The sequence below is a fragment of the Schistocerca cancellata genome, chromosome 4 (assembly GCF_023864275.1).
Source record: "Schistocerca cancellata isolate TAMUIC-IGC-003103 chromosome 4, iqSchCanc2.1, whole genome shotgun sequence".
NCBI classification, from domain to species: Eukaryota; Metazoa; Arthropoda; class Insecta; order Orthoptera; family Acrididae; genus Schistocerca; species Schistocerca cancellata.
This window is the reverse complement of record NC_064629.1, coordinates 744369204-744393226: the sequence shown is the minus strand read 5'-3', so window position 1 is coordinate 744393226 and position 24023 is coordinate 744369204. Positions and strand designations below refer to the sequence as shown.

Genomic DNA, 24023 nt, shown 5'->3' with positions numbered 1-24023 from the left:
TACTACTCTTAAATGTTATCAAAGGAGTTACTGAGCTTAACATTTACATACGACAGATGTATACCATCATGCATATACGAGGGCTGTTCAAAACGTAAGTTGACTTTTCAAATTGCGCGGGCAATGTACTTTCAATTATCAATTCTTTCTTTCTTTCTTTCTTTTTGTACAAATTTGCATCAAATTGTGTGCGAAAAATGGAATCAAGTGCTCTAAAACACTTGACATGTTGACAGTGGCATACAATGAGTTTGCTCTAAGTAAAAAAAAAATGTTTACAAGTGGTACAAGCTCTTCCAAGATGGCCGAGAAGATGGTAATGACGAACCTGACTCCGGACAACCCAGCACATCAACAAGAGGTGATAATGTGAAGAAAATGGTTTTGGAAAATCATCGAATTACTGTAAGAGAAGTTGCTGAGGATGTTGGCATATAGGTCGGCTCATGTCATGCACTTTTTTAAGATGTTTTGGGCATGAGGCATGTGTCAGTGAAGTTTGCTCCAAAACTTCTCAATTTTGGTCAGAAGAACCATCACTTGATCATCACTCAGGAGCTTTTCAGTGATGTCAATGATGAGCCTGATTTGCTCAAAAGGGTCATAACTGGTGACAAAACAGGGGTTTACAGTTATGACATTGAAACCGAAGCCCAATTGTCCCAATGGAAGCATCCCTGAGAACCAAGACCGAAAAAAGCACGTCAATTTTGATCAAACGTCAAAGTTTTCTCACTGTTTTCTTCAGTTATCGTGGCATAGTGCATCATGAATTTTTGCCTCCAGGTCGTTTGATCGATAAGGAGTATAACCTTGATGTTAGGCAATGTTTGTGAGAAGCAATACGCAAAACATTTCTGGAATTGTGGGGAAACAATTCATGGCTTTTGCATCACGACAATGCACCTGCCCATTCATCATTGCTTGTGAGAGATATTTTGGCCAAAAACAACACGACAATCATGCCTCAGCCACCATATTCACTGGATTTGGCCCCTTGTGACTTTTCCCTGTTCCCAAAACTGAAAAGACATATGAAAGGATGAAGATTTTCAATAATTGAGTAAATAAAAACTGCATCATTGGAAGTACTCAAGGCTGTCCCAAAAAGTGCTTATGAGAAGTGCTTCGAGGTTTGGAAGAAGCACTGGCGCAAGTGTATTGTATCTGAGGTAGATTACTTTGAAAGGGACAACATGAATATTGATGAATAAATAAATATTTTTTCATAAAAATATAAAGTCACCTAACTTTTTGAACACACCTCATACTCTGTGAAACAGTGGAGATGTTTGGAGTGTCATACAGGTCAGTGAACCTGAATTACAGACATCTCCTTCTACTCCCCTTTCTGGTCAAATTATGGTGATTAAAAATTCGTCCAAGGCCAGGACTTTATACCCACTACCAAGGCGAATACCATAGAATTTGCATGTATTAGTAACATCAGCCACACAGGAAGGTATTTGTGGTTACAATCCGGATAAGTTGTGGTTATCTCCATATTAATTATGCAACTTGTGTTGTAGCTGACAGTCAGCATGAGGTAACAACATTATTCAGTCCCTGGAGAGAGAGAGAGAAAAACTTTGTTGCTGAGAAGAGAGTTATACACATTATGAGTGGTGTTCATCTGAGACACTTGCAGAAATATGTCCCAGAAACTACAAGTTCTTGCAGTGACATCTCAGTATATCCTCTCTATTGTATTTTTCATTAAAAAGCTACTCCCCTTTCAAAGCAAATAGTACATATCATGGCCACAGTATGAGATTGAAACAGAATCTATATAGTTACCGGAAAAACTTCACCCTTGTGCAGTAAGGAGTAAATTACTCAGGCATGAAAATCCTCATTGCTCTACCTACAGACATAAAAAATGTTGCTCTTAAAACACAAATTCAAGAGCAAATTAAAAGAATACCTGTTGCAAAATGGATTCAACTCAATCAGTGATTTTTTAATCATGAATGACTCTGCACGTGTGTAGTTTTATTGTATAATGTAAATGGGATATTTCATTAGTTCAAGAATAAATATAAATTATTTTTTGTCACGTATTAAGATATTTCCAACATGAATGTTTCATAGTGTATCACAATTAACAAAATACTCTGAGCTATTATGACATGTAGGATGGATTTTCCATAACACAAAACTTCACCCCCATCTGCAAAGGACATTTCCAAGGGGGATCAAAACTTTTGCAAATGTCCAGTTCACACCCTGGCACACTACTGACTGCAGCAAAATTCCATTTACATGTACTCCTGTGAAGTGGAGTGATGTCACATGCTTTGAATACCTGGATGCAACAACTGGTTGTTGTCCACTGTCGCTACCACCCCATGGTGGAAGCCTCAAACACATCATCTACAGCACCAGCATCCAGATATCATTCAATTCCATGCCCTCCTTCCTACTGAAATTCCTAGGGTGCTTAAAATTTCTGTGGCCTCTCTTTACATCCTTTCATAGTACCTTCATGTGGCTGCCATTACTTGAGTCCTTTCGAAATGAATGTGGTGGTCATCTGGGAGCAAAGCATGCTCTACAACAGCTGATCAGTCAGTCTCTCCCCTCCTACATGTTGCCCCTGAGCTCTTCTAGTTGTTTGCTGACTGTTCTTTTTGTTGTATCCATATTGTGTGCTAAGAAGCATTGTGCTCTCATTTAAATATATGGCCAAAAGAGTCAGCCTACAGGAATTGTGAAACGAACCCTGTCGTCAAGGACCGTGCCACAAAGGGCACAGGTTCACCACAAGATGGGGAAATACACAGGCATCTATTGTCTATTGAGGCCTAAGCACTGTAGTGTGCGAGCAAGACAGATGAGAACCTACATCATAGGGAAACACAGTAGAAGCCATTTGTGGCCGAGGAGACGTAGCAGTGTTAAATATGACAGAGCTAAGATTGGCCATAAAGAAAAACAATTATGAAAACTATTTAATTCTGTAGTAGTGCAGGAAATGAAGCCACAGTAATTTTAATCTGCCATCCTCCATAAATTTTCATAGTGATCCCAATAAAACTTGAATATTTATCATATCTATAATAGTTTAGGATTTACTTTTAAAGTGAAATTAACAAGTTTTGTAACAAAGATGTGAATCCTAAAATCTGAATGCTCTGGTCGATCTTAAAAATCAGCATTTCATATAGAAGCACATCATTAAAATGACAAATGTAAATATCAACTCTGTAACTTTATTTGTTTAAAAGATATAGTAAATTTAAATTACCAATATTTTCAGTTAAGCATGAGATCATCATTTGCTCCACACAAAACTCATTGAATGATGACAGCATGACACCTTATTGAATCATTAGGTAATGGAATATTTGTTTAAAGTTTAGTGCATAATAGTTACTTTTGTTCTTTATTTATTTATCAGAAAGCATATTTGTGCAAGGCTACTGGTCATGACATTCAAAGTTAAGAATGAAATTGTATTGGTTTTACGTAAAAGAATTTAACAATGGATATTATTGTTACTTGTTAAAGTGGTTAAGCTTTGATTATTTAAATATCTTAAAATGTAAAAGAATGTAGAGTAAGCTGTAGCCAATCAGATGGACAGCTTCAGGAAATGGAACTTCCCTAGTCGGTTGAGTGAGGATATTCAGCACATGGTATACATGGCTGGGGATAGGCAGAGGGAGTGCTGGTCCAGATGCCAAAGCGGACAGTTCGGCTGGAGACACCAAATGGTACAGTTCGGACTGAGGTGCAAAACCAGACAGTCGGTCTTTAGGCAGCTAGGAAGTGAAACAACTTAGAAAATTTCGCATTATGTAGTATTGCAGGAGTTTATCTCTGAGCAGTGAGCAGCCGTGCGCCTGGTGTGAACTCTAACTTTTTGCATAGATAACTTGTTTTTAGTGATGACACTGTGAATGATCGAACTGTGTCAAATGGGTATGTGCTCGAGTGTAACAGTAACTCTAAATACGACCACTTTCACTATTAGTTTGCTTTCTGAATAAACATTATTCTAACCAAATCACAACTATGTGGCCTACATCATCTATGAGTCACTAATTTAGTTCCCAATATTATTATTACTGTTATTATATGTTATGTTAACTTTGTATTTTGCAAATATGCCATCAGCCAGACAATTTAACCAAAGAGTGACAAGTGTCTAATTTAGGGCGTGTAATATGTCACGTGCGATTCAACCCCTAGATGAGTTTGAGACAAGACATTTCGACAGAGAGGACCTGCATGTGAGCCCAAACATCTTTTGGATGTTAGCTTGCAATATATAGCTCCCCACAACTACACAGGAGTCCTATAAACTTCTGGTTTCTCCAGCAGTTTGTGAGCATCTTTGGCCAATTTTAGTCCTGTATCTTCTTTGTGGGTTTGTCGATCACTGCTGTGTTCTATTCTACCAAGATGTTTCTATGTGGTCAGCAATGTCCTTAACGAAAAGCAGGAAAACTTTCAATTTCACAACAGGCATTTGTGCACTGCTACGATTGTTGTGTGGTGGTCATTTTACTCCAGTGAATGAATAACCATTGTTAGGCAATGCATTAGTGAGGTGTTTTAATTCCATGTCAAGCAGCTCTGACTGACAAATATTCCTTGCTCTATCCACCAATGTTTTTATGATGTCTCACTTTTGTTGTTGATGGTGGTTTGGGTCCTGGTGTAGATTGTGGGTGGGTCTTTGCTAAACAGAGATTTGAACCACCACCCACAACAAAAGTGAAGCATCATAAAAACATTGCTGGACAGAGCAAGGAACATTTGTGAATATCGAATTGAAACATCTCACTAATGCATGGCTTAACAATGGTAATTCTTCTGCTGAGGTAAAAAGAGCATTAAGACAGCCACGCAAAAAACATAGCGATGCACAAGCAACTGTGAAATTGGAAGTTTTCCTGCCTTGTCTTAGGTGATACTCTGTCTCTTTGAGACTCTGTCATCTTATCTAAGAGGCAGGTGACAGAGTGTTTGTATCCAGGGAGTGACGTGTTGTGAAATGGCACTTAAACACTGTGCACAGCAGGGGTCTGTATTTGGCCTCTGCTCTTTTTAATATTTGTCAATGTCTTAAGTTCCTAGCTCTTTTAATGAGTAAAGGTAGACATTCAGCTGAGGCACTAAAGGAAGCTGATATTTCATTTGAAGTAGCCTAAAAGTGGTTCAAAGCAAACAAGATCAAATTAAATAAAGATAAAAACTCATAAAATATTATGCAGCCTTGCTGACTATGGACTCATAGCAAGTATTGGTAGTGTCAAACACCTGGGAACCACAGCTGACAATAAGCTGACGTGGACTGAAGATACTGCATATGTGTGTTCTAATCTCTGAAGAGTAATTTACCTCCTCAGGAAGATCAACTGTGATAACAGATCAGTACTTAATCTCAGTATATTATGCACTGTTTCACAGCCTCATCACACACAGAGTGCTGCTGTGGAGGCACTCTACTAGAAGCAAAAACATATTGCTCCTACAAAAGAAGGCTGTATGAATAATATCTTCCAGTAAGAAATCAGATGACTGTAGACCCATTTTCAAGTAGCTGGGAATAATGAGAATGTTTAGCCACTATGTTTTCAACTCTCTCCTCTACATAAAAGAAAATCAAGGACCCTTCTCCAAAAAGATTCAAAGAAGCTACAATTCCCCTTGAAATTGTCCTCCGTAGATGCGGATGAAATGCTATGTTTCAATAGAAAATTCACCCAACAATGACATAATAGCCCACAATATTTTAACAATATTTTATTAACTGTGACCTTCCCAGCCATGAAAGTTTAATTTTACAATTCATCATGTATGTGTAACTATTATTCTGATGATGTATTATATGCCTTATTCATTTTTATGTATTATGATGGAACATTAGCTGATATGAATATTATCATAAATCTATCATATTGTATCCACCATCCAACAAAGCAAACTGGGACTGTCTGTAGTATCAAAAGCATCACTAGTGAACTTGGTACCTCTCCACTGTTGACAATGTACAGATATAGAATTAACAAGATAACTTGTATTGCAGTCAGACCACACTGAACGTTAATTAGAAGTACAAATAAAATTATTAATGTAAGCATATACCATTATAGTATTCCACTGTGTATGTTTGAGTTATGTTTGTTCAACTACAGTTAAGTTTAATAGCACGAGTACTAGAGTTATACTCTGACTCATTGACTGTTTACTAAATAAACCTCCATAATTGAGAATTGGGGATTTTCATTTAAGAAATGAGTGGCAATACATCATTCACAAATATATCATCTGTTCAGCAATTTGTAAGACATCTACCAAACTGGAGTGATGCAGAAGTCCTAGAAAAATGAAAAATGCATGGACAGTTTACTTTACCATTATGAAAGTATTATGGAGTTAGTAATCAGTACACTTCCAATTCATTGTGTGTTACAGAAGGGCAAAACATGACAAATTAGTATACATACAGACACATTTACTTGACACAGAAGCAGGAACATTACTGCACACTGCTTTAAGAGCACATTTCAGGAAACTGTTTGCGAGTGCACACGTAGCAGCTCACAAAAATTGACTGTATATTACAACTAGTTTACAACCTCAACTTTATCAACACTGATCTTAATGAATATCATAGAAACAGAGAGACATATAAGGCAGATGGTATCTTACCTTGACGATATTGTTCAAAAACAGCCCACGGATACTGGTCCTGTTTGGTTATAAATGAGTCACGGAAGTAGATGAACATCCATGACACTCCAACTATGCTGTAGATTCCAATTAAAGCTTGTGATGCTAACAGTGCTACACCGAGACCCTGAAGTCATAAAAAATACAACTTTTAGTATATAAGTAAGCTTACTATGCACTGAAATCACCATATAAAAATTAAAAAAAAAAACATGAAAAAAATCAACTCACTAAGTGGCATCTGGAGAAAACATAAACAAAGGTTAAATAACTGTACAAGCTTATGAAGCCAGTGGCTTCTGCTTCTGGCAGAAGTGTTGACGTGGAAGGAAGAGGGATGAAGGAAACGGACTGGCGAGGTTTAGGAAATGGGGAGAGTTGTCCAGAACCCTGGGTCAGGAGAGAGTTACTGGAAAGCATGAGAAGGAAAGACTAATTGTTGGGGAATGCACCAGATGGGATTTGAAAACCTGAGAGCTTAAAGGTGAAAGATACTGTAATAAGCAAGACAGAGATTACTTACTAAACATCATGCAAGAGTTAATAAGAACAGAAAGCTAAGTGCATTGTATGTGGTAGAGTTGAAGGCGGGGAAAAATAAACATAAATCATATATTTCCTATGTATGTATGTTTGTAGAATCTTCTGATTGTCAGACACAATTTTTCCATCAATACATTTTTATTATTTATACACTGATATGTTACCCTGTACTGACTACACGCCGTGAAAATTAGGGGATGCATTACCTATTGACACGAAGTTGATATTGTTCATTAACAGAAAGTTTCTAATGTTATATTTGTAAAATTTGCAACCTTTGCCATTTGGTATTACTACTAAAAGCTTTACATAAATACACTCCTGGAAATTGAAATAAGAACACCGTGAATTCATTGTCCCAGGAAGGGGAAACTTTATTGACACATTCCTGGGATCAGATACATCACATGATCACACTGACAGAACCACAGGCACATAGACACAGGCAACAGAGCATGCACAATGTCGGCACTAGTACAGTGTATATCCACCTTTCGCAGCAATGCAGGCTGTTATTCTCCCATGGAGACAATCGTAGAGATGCTGGATGTAGTCCTGTGGAACGGCTTGCCATGCCATTTCCACCTGGCGCCTCAGTTGGACCAGCGTTCGTGCTGGACGTGCAGACCGCGTGAGACGACGCTTCATCCAGTCCCAAACATGCTCAATGGGGGACAGATCCGGAGATCTTGCTGGCCAGAGTAGTTGACTTACACCTTCTAGAGCACGTTGGGTGGCACGGGATACATGCGGACGTGCATTGTCCTGTTGGAACAGCAAGTTCCCTTGCCAGTCTAGGAATGGTAGAACGATGGGTTCGATGACGGTTTGGATGTACCGTGCACTATTCAGTGTCCCCTCGACGATCAACAGTGGTGTACGGCCAGTGTAGGAGATCGCTCCCCACACCATGATGCCGGGTGTTGGCCCTGTGTGCCTCGGTCGTATGCAGTCCTGATTGTGGCGCTCACCTGCACGGCGTCAAACACGCATACGACCATCATTGGCACCAAGGCAGAAGTGACTCTCATCGCTGAAGACGACACGTCTCCATTCGTCCCTCCATTTACGCCTGTCGCGACACCACTGGAGGCGGGCTGCACGATGTTGGGGCGTGAGCGGAAGACGGCCTAACGGTGTGCGGGACCGTAGCCCAGCTTCATGGAGACGGTTGCGAATGGTCCTCGCCGATACCCCAGGAGCAACAGTGTCCCTAATTTGCTGGGAAGTGGCGGTGCGGTCCCCTACGGCACTGCGTAGGATCCTACGGTCTTGGCGTGCATCCGTGCGTCGCTGCGGTCCGGTCCCAGGTCGACGGGCACGTGCACCTTCCGCCGACCACTGGCGACAACATCGATGTACTGTGGAGACATCACGCCCCACGTGTTGAGCAATTCGGCGGTATGTCCACCCGGCCTCCCGCATGCCCACTATACGCCCTCGCTCAAAGTCCGTCAACTGCACATGCGGTTCACGTCCACGCTGTCGCGGCATGCTACCAGTGTTAAAGACTGCGATGGAGCTCCGTATGCCACGGCAAACTGGCTGACACTGACGGCGGCGGTGCACAAATGCTGCGCAGCTATCGCCATTCGACGGCCAACACCGCGGTTCCTGGTGTGTCCGCTGTGCCGTGCGTGTGATCATTGCTTGTACAGCCCTCTCGCAGTGTCCGGAGCAAGTATGGTGGGTCTGACACACCGGTGTCAGTGTGTTCTTTTTTCCATTTCCAGGAGTGTATAAATGTTTGGAAAAAATATATACGCTGAGGTGACAACAGTCACAGGCTAGCAATACGCACATATGCAAATAATGGTAGTATTGTGGGCATATGGTATAAAAAGGTAACGCAGTGACATAGCTGTCATTTTTACTGAGGTGATTCATGTAAAAAGGTTTCGGACATGATTATGGCCGCATGATGAGAATTAGCAGACTTTCAATGCAGAATGATAGTTTGAGCTTGATGCATGGGACATTCCATTTGGGAAACTGTTAGGGAATTCAATATTCCCAGACCCCAGTATCAAGAGTGGGCTGAGAATACCAAATTTTAGGCACTACCACTCACCATGGGCAACACAGTGGCGGACGGCCTTCACTTGACAACTGAGAGCAGCAGGGTTTGCATAAAATTGTCAGTGGTAACACACAAGAAACACTACGTGAAATAACCATAAAAATCAATGTGGGATTTACATATACAATAGTGCGGCAAAATTTGGCATTAACGGACTATGGCAGCAGATGATCAATGTGAGTGTGTCTGCTAACAGCACCACATTGCCTGCTGTGCCTCTTCTGGTCTCGTGGCCATATTGGTTGGACCCTAGATGACTGGAAAACTGTGGCTTGGTCAGATGAGGCCTGATTTCAGTTAGTAAGAGCTGTGGTAGGGTTTGAGTGTGGTATAGAATCCATAAAGCCATGGACTCAAGTTGTCAACAAGGCACTGTGAACGCTGGTGCTGGCTCCATAACAGTGTGGGCTGTGTTTACTGGACTGAACTAGGTCCTCTGGACCAACTGAACAAATCATTGACTGGAAGCAGTAATGTTCAGCTACTTAGAGACCATTTGCAGCCATTCATGGACTTCATGTTCCCAAACAATGATGGAATGTTTATGGATGACAATGTGCCAAGTCACCGGGCCACAGTTGTTCATGATCGGTTTGAAGAACGTGATTTGGTCACCCATCGAACATTTACGGGACATAATCAATAGGTCAGTTTGTGCACAAAATTCTGCAGTGGCAACATTTTCACAATTATGGATGGCTATAGGGGCACTACGGCTCAATATTTCTTCAGGGGAATTCCAATGACTTGTTGAGTCCATGAAGCACTGAATTGGTGCATTACACCAGGCAGGAGGAGGTCCTACATGATATTAGGATGTATTCTGTGACTTTTGCTTAATAATGCCTTCAAGATAGTCACTGGACACATTAACTTGATTGTTAATGCAGTTGCTCATCAACTATTGCTTTAAACAAAAATTTGAGGGGCATGTAAATAAGGTAAAATGAGAGGGACAAGTAAGCATTGAGACTCCACAACTCTCTCTTTACATCACCATGGAATAACTTGGAAAAGGTAAGCATTGGCAAGACAAGAAATTTAGAAGAAACAAAAGTGAAATAAATTAAACAGATCGTGATGTAACCAATATCATTTCTTCTGCAAATATTTCCATTTTAAAATCGCCCCCCCCCTGCACAGCTAATATTAGTCAATTGTATGTAACTGAAGGTCTCTTCAACTCATTTTAAACACTTCGGTAACTCAAGGTCGCAGTAGGGAGTTTCTGCCACCTGATACTGTCGTCCACCCACTCACAGTGAGATGCAATCCTCAACTGCCTCATACAATTTGAGGAGGAGAGTCAAAAAGAGGCAATAAAAAAGTCACAGGAAGCAAAACATGTCAGTTTCCATAGAATCAATATGTTTTATCTTAATTTAACCAGCCTAATATCATCGTACCACTCCTGAGGTCTTCAGAACACGGTGATTAATTTGAATAGTGTATTAGTTTCTTAAGACAGTCAATTGGTATCTGTAGGGACTGGCAGAGCTATGTTTCTTCTGTGGAAATACTAAATGTACACCACATTCGATGCACAGGCATGATGTTAGAACAACAGTTTCCCCAACCTATACCATACTAGGAGAACCTACTACAGGTCGCTCTCTGACACAGTCTAAACGTCACTTTAAGGGTGAAAATAAGGGGCACTTATTTTGTCTTAGGTGCCAACACCCAATAGTTTCCAAGAAAATTACAGTCAAAGCTTTGACACTGTCTCATTACTTAGTGCACGTAACATTAAACCAAGCGAGTCGGTAGTGTAGTGGCTAAGAGCACGGTTCTGAACTTTTGAGCTCCATATTCAAAGCCAAATTCATGGTTTTTTTCACAGAAGTATGTAATTCTTCAGCTGTCAGTATAAGCATAAATCATAGTATTTACAGAATGGCATGCACTATGGCAGAATTACTTTCAGTGAATGTGTCGATATTCTGTTTCATTGACAACCAGACCATCATATAAGGATGGATGGCTTTGCCAACCAAGAACTCAATAATGTACAGAAGTGGCTCTGTTTTTAGATAATATTGTGAAAATGCTTTGATATGCTTGGTTTGCCAGATCAAGAGGTGTTTAGCTACATTAACAAGGTTGCTTATCCTAATGACATTCACACTAAAAAGTGTGACAGTGGCATAGAAGCCTTTCCATGTTGCTTCTGCTGCTCTGAATCTCTATGCTTTGAATGTTTTTATTATTTATGGCACCCTGGGGAATAAAATGGTTTGTTTGAAGTAAAAAATACATAAATAAATAAACTGAAGTACCAGTACTAGAATTTATATGGTTTTCACATAAGACTGTATAAGATTTGTGATGATAAATTCTATTTTTGTAAGATTTGAAATGCTTATTTCTTTTCTCAGCAAATGCATTGTTTTTCTCAAATGCACAAAAATATTGGTATCATTAATGTCACATACTCCAGTGACAAAAAAAGATTGGATTGGAACACAGAGACAAAAATTCCAAACTGTGCTCTTACCTGCTACACTACTGATTCCCTTGGCCTAATGCAACATGTGCTAACTGATGAAGCAGTGTAAAAACTTTGACTATCATTTTCTCAGAAACTATTGATTGTTGGCACCTATGCCAATGTAGGTGTCCCTTCATTTTCACCCTTCTTTCAGCAAACGAAGTTCCAACTTCATCGGAGAGTGACCTATGGTGTGTTTTCCTTGTAAGATATATTTTGAGGAAACGGCTAATGTAACTCCATGCCTGCACATGGAACATGGTGTTCATTCACTACTTCCACAGAAGAAATATATCTCCGCCAATCCCTAGAGACCCCAAAATCTGTCTTGAGAAACCAATATGCTGTTCAAGTTGATCATCACATCCTGCATTTCTCAGGACTCCTATGATGATATTAGGATGGTCAAAGTAAGATTAAGCCACACTGATTCTGTGGAAACAGACAGGTTTCATTTCCTGCGATTTGTGAACTACTTCTTTAATAACACCTTTTGACCCCCTTCCTGAAACTATATCACTGGTGAGCTTTTTGAGGATTGCATTGCACTGTGACTGGTGGCAGAAACTCCCCACTGCGAGGTACTAAAGTGTTTAAAATGAGTCGAAGAGACTTTCAATTACACATATTTGGTGTTTGTTAGCTGTATAGTGGTGATTTAAAAGACAAAATATTTACAGAAGAAATGTTTTTGGTTTCATCTCAAAATGTTTAATTTATCTCATCAACTTCATTTCATCTAAATTTGTTGACTTAGCAATGCTCAGATTTTTCAAGTTAATCCTCGGTGAGGTAAAGAGTGAGTTGTCTAGCTTGCATCCCTACATCCACAACAAAATACAAACATAACCAATAATTCAATAGTCGTCAATGGTAAAACAAATTTTATAATTGACAACTTTATGTACATAATGTTATGCTCAGAAAATTTAACACTTATGGCAGAATACAAACTCTTTGTGAAACCATACTGTCATAATTTGTCTGTTGCATGTTTTTATTACAAAAACAAACAGTGTAAGTGATAATTTGCACACATGCAATATTGTGTGTAATGGAGGAGGCACAATACTTGTAATTAGAAGAACAAAAATACTATCCCTAACATTAGCATATAAAAATTTCAAGATTCATTTATCCTATTTTCTGATTACTGTATACCCTCAAAAAGACAATTACAGTGCAATAGAGGATTAAATCGTATATGCAAACATCACAAAAAATATTTATGGAAATAAATGCACTTGAAAATGAGAATAAATTCTCAAAACACATTGTGTTAAGCATGAAAAAATAAGTAACTGGTGTAGTTGTTCATTATTTAAATCTTCAGTGTATGACATGCTCGGATATGCAGATGATTAGAATTTCAGTGCTGTGTTCTGCATATAAGGAAAGATTATGTAGTGGGTTTATCTAAGTAGCATGATGCCCATGCTGTCCTAACCGACATGGATACATAGGGAGTATGACTGTTGTTCTGGCCAGAACATTCTTTAGGTCACCCACTGAAAACAACTGATCATGGGTTGACATACCACCACACATTAGCTACTATGACTCATGAATTCTGGCATAAAGTTGTAGCAACATGGAAGGAAATACACAGATCTGTCATCAAAAACTCTGTTTGACTCAATTACCAACTGGGTTAGAGCCATTGTGATACCTCTGTATACTAAATTTTGCACCCTGTATGCTCCAAATCAGCCACAAATTGATTAATTTATGCACCCTACTATACTGCATTTGCACAACTGTAATTTCATTATTTGCCATTTGTTTATGTTCTGGTGGGTTATGTCTAGTTTGATATTAATGGAGATATATGGTTACTATCACACTGACTGCAGGTTTTCTGTAATATCGTTGTATGAGACTTGTGTATTAACTGCATGTACATTTCAAATCAGTGGTTTCAGTTCTGTATTGCAATTACTGCAATATTATTCACTCATCACAAAAAACTGAAAATTTCTGCCAAAGTGGGATTCAAACCCAGACCTCTCATTAGAAAAGAACAGTATTTCTAACCAATTAGGTCATCCAAACATACCTCTAAGACTAACTCAAACTCCAATGCCACTAATGTTTCACTTTCCAAACACTACAACCAGAGGTTCTCTCTTTGGGTGAATTCAGTAGCTATGGAGGGTCAACATTTGAACTGGTCTTTAAGTGGTGCTTTAATGTGCTAATTGGTTATTGAAACTCTTAGTATTACGCACATGATCCAGGACCAGGCGAATAATTCAATTGCTATAGGACATAAATTAATACATGCCTTCTTTATTCAATATATATCTTTTGTAGACTACTACCATCAAGTGAAAAACAGCATGTTATTTAAACTGTATATGGAACTGAACATGTGAAATATTCCAAGCTAAATATTGTCTGGTTTTATTAAATTACAGTTTTTTGCAACTTGACATTAGTTATGTGTATTTTACCATTAGGTACACTGATACATACTCTATTTTCCACTTTCTCAATACATTAGTTATTAATCTGACCATATGTGTCTATACCTATGTCATCTCGTTTATATTAAACTTCTATATAGCTTATTCCCATAACACCTCCTATTGTGATCCATCTGTCCACCACAACTTTCTTCTACCTCATAATTTTTGCAGTACCTTTCTACTGTGCACAACATTGAACCCCTTTCCACTTATTACATTTCCCAGCCTTCTGCAGATTGCTGATATCATAAAAGTATCTACACTCAAGGCATATTAGTCTGCTAATTTAAGTAACTATTTCTGTATGTTACATTCTCCCTTTTTTTAATGAAAAAAGAAAAAGAAATGAAGAACTGATATTCCAATAACTGGGATTCCCCACAAAATTCAAAATGGTTACATCAAGTAAATTTCATATGTTTCTTTTTCTACTCTCTTGATGGTGCAATATAAATGAAACTTCATCATCATTATATTAGGATGCCCTCACTATGTCAATTTCAAGACACAGTGTGGATATGATGTTAATTATTGATAACATGCTGTACTGATAATTCATGCTCACCTGGAAAATTGGAGAGATTCTCCACATGTCCATGATTCCGGCATTAAGATACTGCCCCAGGGACGCTTGGACAGTAAGCAGTGGTATGCCGAGGATGAGAGTCAGGAACATGAACTGCAGGATAAAATTTGCTGAAAGAAGAAAATAAAGATATGCTAATATAATTGCCAATGACTCTAAGAACAATGTGTACCTACGGTTGCATACACAACTGCAACAGTAGTCTTCATCAGTTAAGAGTATGGGGTTCATCTTTAAAATGTTGAGTGACTGTGGAACATCGAAACAGAACTGTAGCCCCCAATGAGACAGGCAAACAAAAAATTTCAAACCTTGGAGAAATCATCAGCAGTAAAAGAATTGACATCACAAATAATTCATAGAGATATAGATAAAAAAATATAAACTCAAACCAACATAACAAAATAACAAACCATCTTTATCTTCATTTTCAACAATAACCACATATGTGTTAGGCAAACTTTACATTGATCCCACAATTTTTTGACTTCTTATGCCTCCTACCTCTGTCAATGATTTGTATTCGAGGAATATGACAAGTTGCACTGTGGTTTACATTCTGTGTTAAACTGTAGGTCGCCTTGTAACTGGCTGAGTAATGCAGAGTTGAAACTGGAGGAGGGTAAGGGCATACAACCACCAACAGGATCACAGCTGGTACAGCACTACACCATCCTAAACAATCTGTGAGTCAGTGACTGCTTTACTTAGGTTTCTATGTAGATTCAGATACATGATATCAGGGAGTATGGTGTACTTTGAAAATTAAGAGGATTATCATCGACTATAACCTGTGGATGTTTCTGATAGTAATTGGGTGAAACTTCCTGTCAACTGCGTCACAACAGACTTGAATATGGACATCTCTCTTTCTTGCACAATGGTCTTCAGTTACTCCCTATGAATGAACTTAAAACTTGAGGCAGCCAGGACTCAGAGGCAGAGTGATGTAATTGCTAATCTGGTATGAACATTGCCCACAGAATGCAAAGGCCTGGGTTCAGCTACTATGCAGCAAACAGTTTCTGGTACTTTAGAAGTTTTATAACAGAGAGCATTACACTGCAGAGGCTATGCAGGTGGTGCAAATGTTGATATAATGGGCTCACATATGGAAGCAAGGGGATTCAGAATCCTGTTTGACCATACATATTTAATCTCTGTTGATCCATCATGGACAGGGACATCAGCTGGTCAAGTAATTGTCAATATCAATCAAATTCGCCACCAGCCATGTAACTGAGATGTTAATTTATTTTATTTTAACAACTATTTTCGTCATTCCACTATGCCATCTTCAGGTCCATATGTATCTCTGAAAATAAACAATACTGTCATGCAGTGCTATATATTCCTGGATGCTGTGAATTCAAACTGTTTCACAAGTGCTTCATTCGAAGACTTGATAGCAACTCAAGTCCTCGAATGAAGCACTTGTGAAACAGTTTGAATTCGTGACATACAGGAATATTTGGCACTGTTTGACAAAATTGTTTATTTTGAGAGATGGGTATGGGGCCTGAAGACAGCACTGTGGAGTGCCGAAACTGGTAGTCAAAATAAAATAAAATAACATCTTAATTATGTAGCTGTTGGTGAATTTCAATGACATTGACAATGTATATTTGGGTCTGTCATGGTTTCTCTAAATCACTTCAGGTAAATGCCTGGATGGTTCTCCCGAGTAGGAGAAATTCCTTCTAAATGAGCTTCTGTTCTCTCTGTAATGGCCTCAATAGCAGCTGAAAGTTAAACTCTAAACTTCCTTTCTTCTTACAGTTTCAGCATGAGGCTTTCATTCAGGTATCAAATGCTATGTTGGGTAGTAGGAAATGCAAGGCCTTACCTTTCCTTGAGGACAACATGGACTTACACTCATGAGCAACTGAATTAGAGGCATCTGCCTACTAGCGTTAAGCACTCCCTTTCCCACTATGACAGCCACAACACATAGGGACTTCATTGAACACCAAAAGCATGTCTGTATATATGAATTATGGTTTTAAGTTCATATCACAATGTTGTAATGGTACAATTCCTACATACTGAATCTTGCCCTTACTCATCTCTGCCAGACTGTAGTCCACAGGTAGACTAGGAATGTTCCATCATTCGAATATAGGAGCAGTTTGGCACCTGCCGATTTGGTGCATAGCCATCAGTTGGAGGGAGTCTGTAGAATGAGTTGCCGGAGAGCATCATGTACACGATCATATACTGGAGCGCAGTAGGTAGATGTGAACATAAAATAACTATTGATTCATGTTAGTTTTGTATTAAGTGAGATAACACACAATATTTTACCATGACCGGACTGAATCAGAAAGCAATGGCTAACTTGACTGGAGGTGTGGAATGGTGTGAATGCTAATTTACTGTGAATGCACTTCAGACATCACAGGGACATTTTCTATGAACTTAAAGTATACTAAATACAATGTCTGGTACAAGCTGTTCTAATTTCAAGAAACCTTTCTCATCATTTTACTGACTTTGTTATGTGGAGCAATGAGAGCAGGATCTTGATATTGCACATGTCACTTAGGCACCCAATTAGGAATTTTATTGCCTTGGAAGTGACACCAATTCCTTAAAGAGCAAGATTCGATGCCAAACTATTATGAGAGCTAATTAAAGAAGCTACTATTCAAGAAATAGCATTATTCTGTAACTGGTGTGAGGTTTTACAGGCGGATTCCAAATCTTTGGATGCAACCACTATCAGTGTCGGCTCATTAGTATACATTCTGGGTGTCCACAACTTTTTAGATTCAGGTAAAATTGGGAGTGGTGAATTAATAGCACCTGCTGTATCACATTTATCCTTATAAAAACGAGTTTATACAACTAGAGCCGCTGCCAATAATAACAACAACAGTAACAATAATAATAATAATAATAAATCCTGTGGAGGCCCGGGAAAAGAATAGGCCTCTGGTATGTTCCAGTCGTAAAAGGCGACGAAAAGAACAAACCACTAATAGGGCTAACCCCTCTTTTAGTGTGATTACTTGGTTCAGGACAGAACTAAAGAAGCCTCGGACAAGCGCCGTCATGGTCGGGGACGACGCTTGAACCCTATGCCCACCCACAATGGTAACGACACTGCTAGCCAACTGGAAAATGATTTAAATCCAAATAGAGGTGTTTTGCAGGATATGCTTCCTGCAACCACCCTAGAAGGAAAACAAAGACAGAGGATGAGATGGTCAGATGAAGTTAATCGACACCTCATGTTCTGTTATTACCAAGCAACAAACCTAGGAACCAACACAACTGGATACAGATCAAAGTATACACAACATTTATTACCAGATACCCAGAATTAAAATTTTTAACAGAACAATGACTAGCTGATCAGATCCGTGTAATAATCAAAAATAACAGGATACCCCAGTCAGAGTTATAAAACATCAAACAACACATACTGGAACAAAATAATGTGCAATCAGAAGAAGAAGAAAATACAGTAATGAACTCAAACATCCCAGAGCAAACAAACAAAGAACAACACGCATCAATTAAACAATCAGAGGAAAACGAAATCTTAAGACAGCCACCAGAACAAGCACAAATAGAACACGAAGTGACACACATGTTAGATATAGAAGAAAAATTTCAGCTGACATATATAGAATACAAAGACACAAATACAGACATTAGACCATTCTTTCATAGACCACCAAATAACCCACAAGTCAAAACAACAATAAAAACTATCAACACAATTATACACAGCAAAATAAATGAAAACAACTATGGAAGAGTTACAACTACTGGTCTATATAGGAGCACTCACTACACTACATATACACACTAGGCGGAGATAAGAACCAACCAACACACAGAAGAAACCCACAAAACCAGCATGGCAACACAGGCTACAGATCAGAATAGAAAAACTGACAAAAGACATCGGACAGCTAACACAATTTATAAGAAATGAAATGTCAAAAAAAAAAAAAAAAAAAAAAAAAAAAAAAAAAAAAAAAAAAAAAAAAAAAAAAAAGTTAGGTAAAATCTCACAACAAGAAGCGATAGAGCAATTAGATGAAAAGAAGCAGAAATTACAAGCACTGGCCAAACGACTTAGAAGATACAAAAAAAGTGAAAACAGAAGGAAACAAAACCAAACATTCAACACAAACCAAAAGAAATTTTACCAGACAATAGATAACACACACATTAAAATAGACAATCCACCAAACATAACAGACATGGAACACTTCTGGAGCAACATATGGTCAACCCCAGTACAACATAACAGGCATGCACAGTGGATACAAGCAGAAACAGACACATACAAGATGATACCACAAATGCCTGAAGTGATAATTTTGCAACATGAAGTCACCCAAGCAATTAATTCTACTCACAATTGGAAAGCCCCTGGAAAAGATAAAATAGCAAATTCCTGGTTAAAGAAGTTCACCTCAACACATTCACATCTAACTAAATTATTTAACAGTTACATTGCAGACCCATACACATTCCCTGATACACTTACACATGGAATAACTTATCTGAAACCTAAAGATGAAGCAGACACAGCAAACCCAGCTAAATATCGCCCCACAACATGCCTACCAACAATATACAAAATATTAACTTCCTTCATTATACATAAATTAATGACACATACAACACAGAACAAAATTATAAATGAAGAACAAAAAGGCTGTTGCAAAGGAGCACGAGAATGTAAAGAGCAACTGATAATAGATGCAGAGGTGACATATCAAGCTAAAACTAAACAACGGTCGCTACACTACGCATACATTGATTACCAAAAAGCTTTTGATAGTGTACCCCACTCATGGTTACTACAAATATTGGAAATATACAAAGTAGATCCTAAATTGATACAGTTCCTAAACATAGTAATGAAAAATTGGAAAACCACACTTAATATCCAAACAAATTCAAATAATATCCCATCACAGCCAATACAGATTAAGCGTGGAATATACCAAGGAGACTCATTAAGTCCTTTCTGGTTCTGCCTTGCTCTGAACCCACTATCCAACATGCTAAATAATACAAATTATGGATACAATATTACTGGAATATACCCACACAAAATCACACATTTGCTATACATGGATGATCTAAAACTACTGGCAGCAACAAATCAACAACTCAACCAATTACTAAAGATAACAGAAGTATTCAGCAATGATATAAATATGGCTTTTGGAACAGACAAATGTAAGAAAAATAGCATAGTCAAGGGAAAACACACTAAACAAGAAGATTACATATTGGATAACCACAGCAACTGCATAGAAGCGATGGAAAAAAGATGCCTATAAATATCTAGGATACAGACAAAAAATAGGAATAGATAATACAAATATTAAAGAAGAACTAAAAGAAAAATATAGACAAAGACTAACAAAAATACTGAAAACAGAATTGACAGCAAGAAACAAGACAAAAGCTATAAATACTTATGCTATACCAATATTGACCTACTCATTTGAAGTAGTGAAATAGAGTAACACAGACCTAGAAGCACTCAATACACTTACGCGATCACACTGCCACAAATATAGAATACATCACATACATGCAGCAACAGAAAGATTCACATTAAGCAGAAAGGAAGGAGGAAGGGGATTTATCGATATAAAAAACCTACATTATGGACAGGTAGACAATTTAAGAAAATTCTTTCTAGAACGAGCAGAAACTAGCAAAATATACAAAGCAATCACTCATATAAATACATCGGCTACACCATTGCAATTTCATAACCACTTCTACAACCCTTTAGATTACATAGCATCAACAGATACGAAGAAAGTAAATTGGAAAAAGAAAACACTACATGGCAAGCACCCATATCATCTAACACAGCCACACATCGATCAAGACGCATCCAACACATGGCTAAGAAAAGGCAATATATACAGTGAGACGGAAGGATTCATGATTGCAATACAGGATCAAACAATAAACACCAGATATTACAGCAAACATATTATTAAAGATCCCAATACCACAACAGATAAATGCAGACTTTGCAAACAACAAATAGAAACAGTAGATCACATCACAAGTGGATGTACAATACTAGCAAATACAGAATACCGCAGAAGACATGACAATGTAGCAAAAATAATACATCAACAACTTGCCTTACAACATAAACTTATAAAACAACACGTTTCAACATACAAGTATGCACCACAAAATGTACTGGAGAATGATGAATACAAATTATACTGGAACAGAACCATTATAACAGATAAAACAACACCACATAACAAACCTGACATCATACTCACCAATAAAAAGAAGAAATTAACACAACTAATCGAAATATCCATATCCAATACAACAAATATACAAAAGAAAACAGGAGAAAAAATTGAAAAATACATCCAACTGGCTGAGGAAGTCAAGGACATGTGGCATCAGGATAAAGTTGACATTATACCAATTGTACTATCAACTACAGGAGTCATACCACACAATATCCACCAGTACATCAATGCAATACAGCTACATCCAAACTTATATATACAACTACAGAAATCCGTAATTATTGATACATGTTCAATTACCCGAAAGTTCCTAAATGCAATATAACATATACCGTCACGCTTGATCAAGGTCGGCGTCACTTTCCATTTTTGACCAGACATAACGTCTGAGAAAAGAAAGAAAAAACAATAATAATAATAATAATAATAATATGCTTAACTTTTCTGACAAAAGAAACAATTGTTTTTGTGGAATTTTGTTGCTTCGTACATAATTAAGTACGAAATAATGGGTAAGCTTTCGCAACTCTGCATTTCGCATTTTTGTGGAGGTGGGAGTTTTCGTGCTTTTCCATTTTTTCGGAAAAATGTGGAAGATCCCTAACAGATGTATTAGTTCACGAATTTACTTCCGGGCAGAAAATCAGGTATTCTAACGCTGCGCACACACACACAACAGCGGCTGGTCCCGGCGGAGGTTCGAGTCCTCCCTCGGGCATGGGTGTGTGTGTTTGTCCTTAGGATAATTTAGGTTAAGTAGTGTGTAAGCTTAGGGACTGATGACTTTAGCAGTTAAGTCCCATAAGATTTCACACACAACCACTTGTGCTAACCGTACACTTCCTTGTTAAACATTCGCTTGTAGTCACGCTTATTTGATTTCGCGATTCTCTCAATGAAGGGATCTGTTCTCGGAGGCCCTAGTTCCTTTGCCACTTTCTTTTCGTGGTTATTTACTTTTCTGTTCCCAGAATGATGTTTTCACTCTGCAGCGGAGCGTGCGCTGATACGAAATTTTCTGGCAGAATAAAGCTGAGTGCCGGACCGAGACTCGAACTCGCTACCTTTGCCATTCGCGGGCAAGTGCCCTTCGACTGAGTTACCCAAGGACGACTCACGACCCGTCCTCACAGTTTTACTATTCTATTAGCATTTAAAACAGATTGAACATAGTTCATATTTACACTGCACACGAAAGCCGATTCCCGCACAGTAAACAATGGAAATGATTAAACCCAAGTATTAATGTGTACCAACATGGTCAGTTGACTAGAATACAAATGAGGCGCTGGATCCGTAAGGGCCTAAAGCACACTGGATCTCACATTTTAAGTGAGTGTCAGAGAAACCAGTGATACAGCTTTTCGTGAATTTTCATATGCACAATGTGGGTCTACAACACAAATAAACCTGACTCACAATAAGACCAACAGATTTCAGAAGCACGAATAAATGCGACAATCTCACTATCGAGGGCGCTGTGCCGGCCGCTGTGACCGAGCGATTTTAGGCGCTTCGGTCCGGAACCGCGCTGCTGCAACGGTCGCAGTTTCGAATCCTGTCTCGGGCATGGATGTGGGTGGTGTGCTTAGGTTAGTTAGGTTTAGGTAGTTCTAAGTCTAGGGGACCGATGACTGCAGATGTTAAGTCCCATAGGGCTTAGAGCCATTTTTTGAGGGTCATGTGCTTTAGACCCTTATGATTCTCACAAGAAGTCTCAGCCCCCTCAGATTTGGTGGTAAGAGGGCCCAGAGGATAGCCCGTCAAAAACTGAACACAGATGAGACATGAAAACTGGAGAAAAGGTGTATCAAATTGTGAAAAAAGCAAAACAGAAACAGTGAACGGTCCAAGTGCAGTAATTGAGCGAACATCAAGAGCCTTGGCATCGTGGTTAAGCGGTCACGGTGCTGAACGGTGAAGCGGACGAACCGTGTTAAAAACTCAATCGTGCCCTTTAATTTTTTCCACTACATTATGAACTGTCCGTCCGGTCATTGAAATGATTGTTATTTCTCTGTAGTCTTGGCAATTGTCATTACTGTACATTGGTTATAGAATACGAGTCATGTGGTAAGAACACGTTACCGTCGCAAGGAATAGAAAAGCAACTGGAATCACTCAACAGAGGAAAGTCCACTGGACCTGACGGGATACCAATTCGATTCTACACAGAGTACGCGAAAGAACTTGCCCCCCTTCTAACAGCCGTGTACCGCAAGTCTCTAGAGGAACAGAAGGTTCCAAATGATTGGAAAAGAGCACAGGTAGTCCCAGTCTTCAAGAAGGGTCGTCGAGCAGATGCGCAAAACTATAGACCTATATCTCTGACGTCGATCTGTTGTAGAATTTTAGAACATGTGTTTTGCTCGAGTATCATGTCGTTTTTGAAAACTCAGAATCTACTATGTAGGAATCAACATGGATTCCGGAAACAGCGATCGTGTGAAACCCAACTCATTTTATTTGTTCATGAGACCCAGAAAATATTAGATACAGGCTCCCAGGTAGATGCTATTTTTCTTGACTTCCGGAAGGCGTTCGATACAGTTCCGCACTGTCGCCTGATAAACAAAGTAAGAGCCTACGGAATATCAGACCAGCTGTGTGGCTGGATTGAAGAGTTTTTAGCAAACAGAACACAGCATGTTGTTATCAACGGAGAGACGTCTACAGACATTAAAGTAACCTCTGGCGTGCCACAGGGGAGTGTTATGGGACCATTGCTTTTCACAATATATATATAAATGACCTAGTAGATAGTGTCGGAAGTTCCATGCGGCTTTTCGCGGATGATGCTGTAGTATACAGAGAAGTTGCAGCATTAGAAAATTGTAGCGAAATGCAGGAAGATCTGCAGCGGATAGGCACTTGGTGCAGGGAGTGGCAACTGACCCTTAAC

The 24023-nt window shown here is 38.8% G+C and overlaps 1 protein-coding gene across 1 annotated transcript in view; it reads right to left on the bottom strand.

Annotated features, from left to right (window-relative positions):
* Positions 1–24023, bottom strand: part of LOC126184555 (sodium-dependent transporter bedraggled) — a 745492-nt gene that overhangs the window by 48432 nt on the left and 673037 nt on the right. The window contains exons 10-11 of the mRNA XM_049926982.1: positions 14832–14962; positions 6664–6811 (exon numbers count right to left, since the gene is read on the bottom strand). Coding sequence (XP_049782939.1) covers positions 6664–6811; positions 14832–14962 — 279 coding nt within the window. The remainder of the gene's footprint in view (positions 1–6663; positions 6812–14831; positions 14963–24023) is intronic.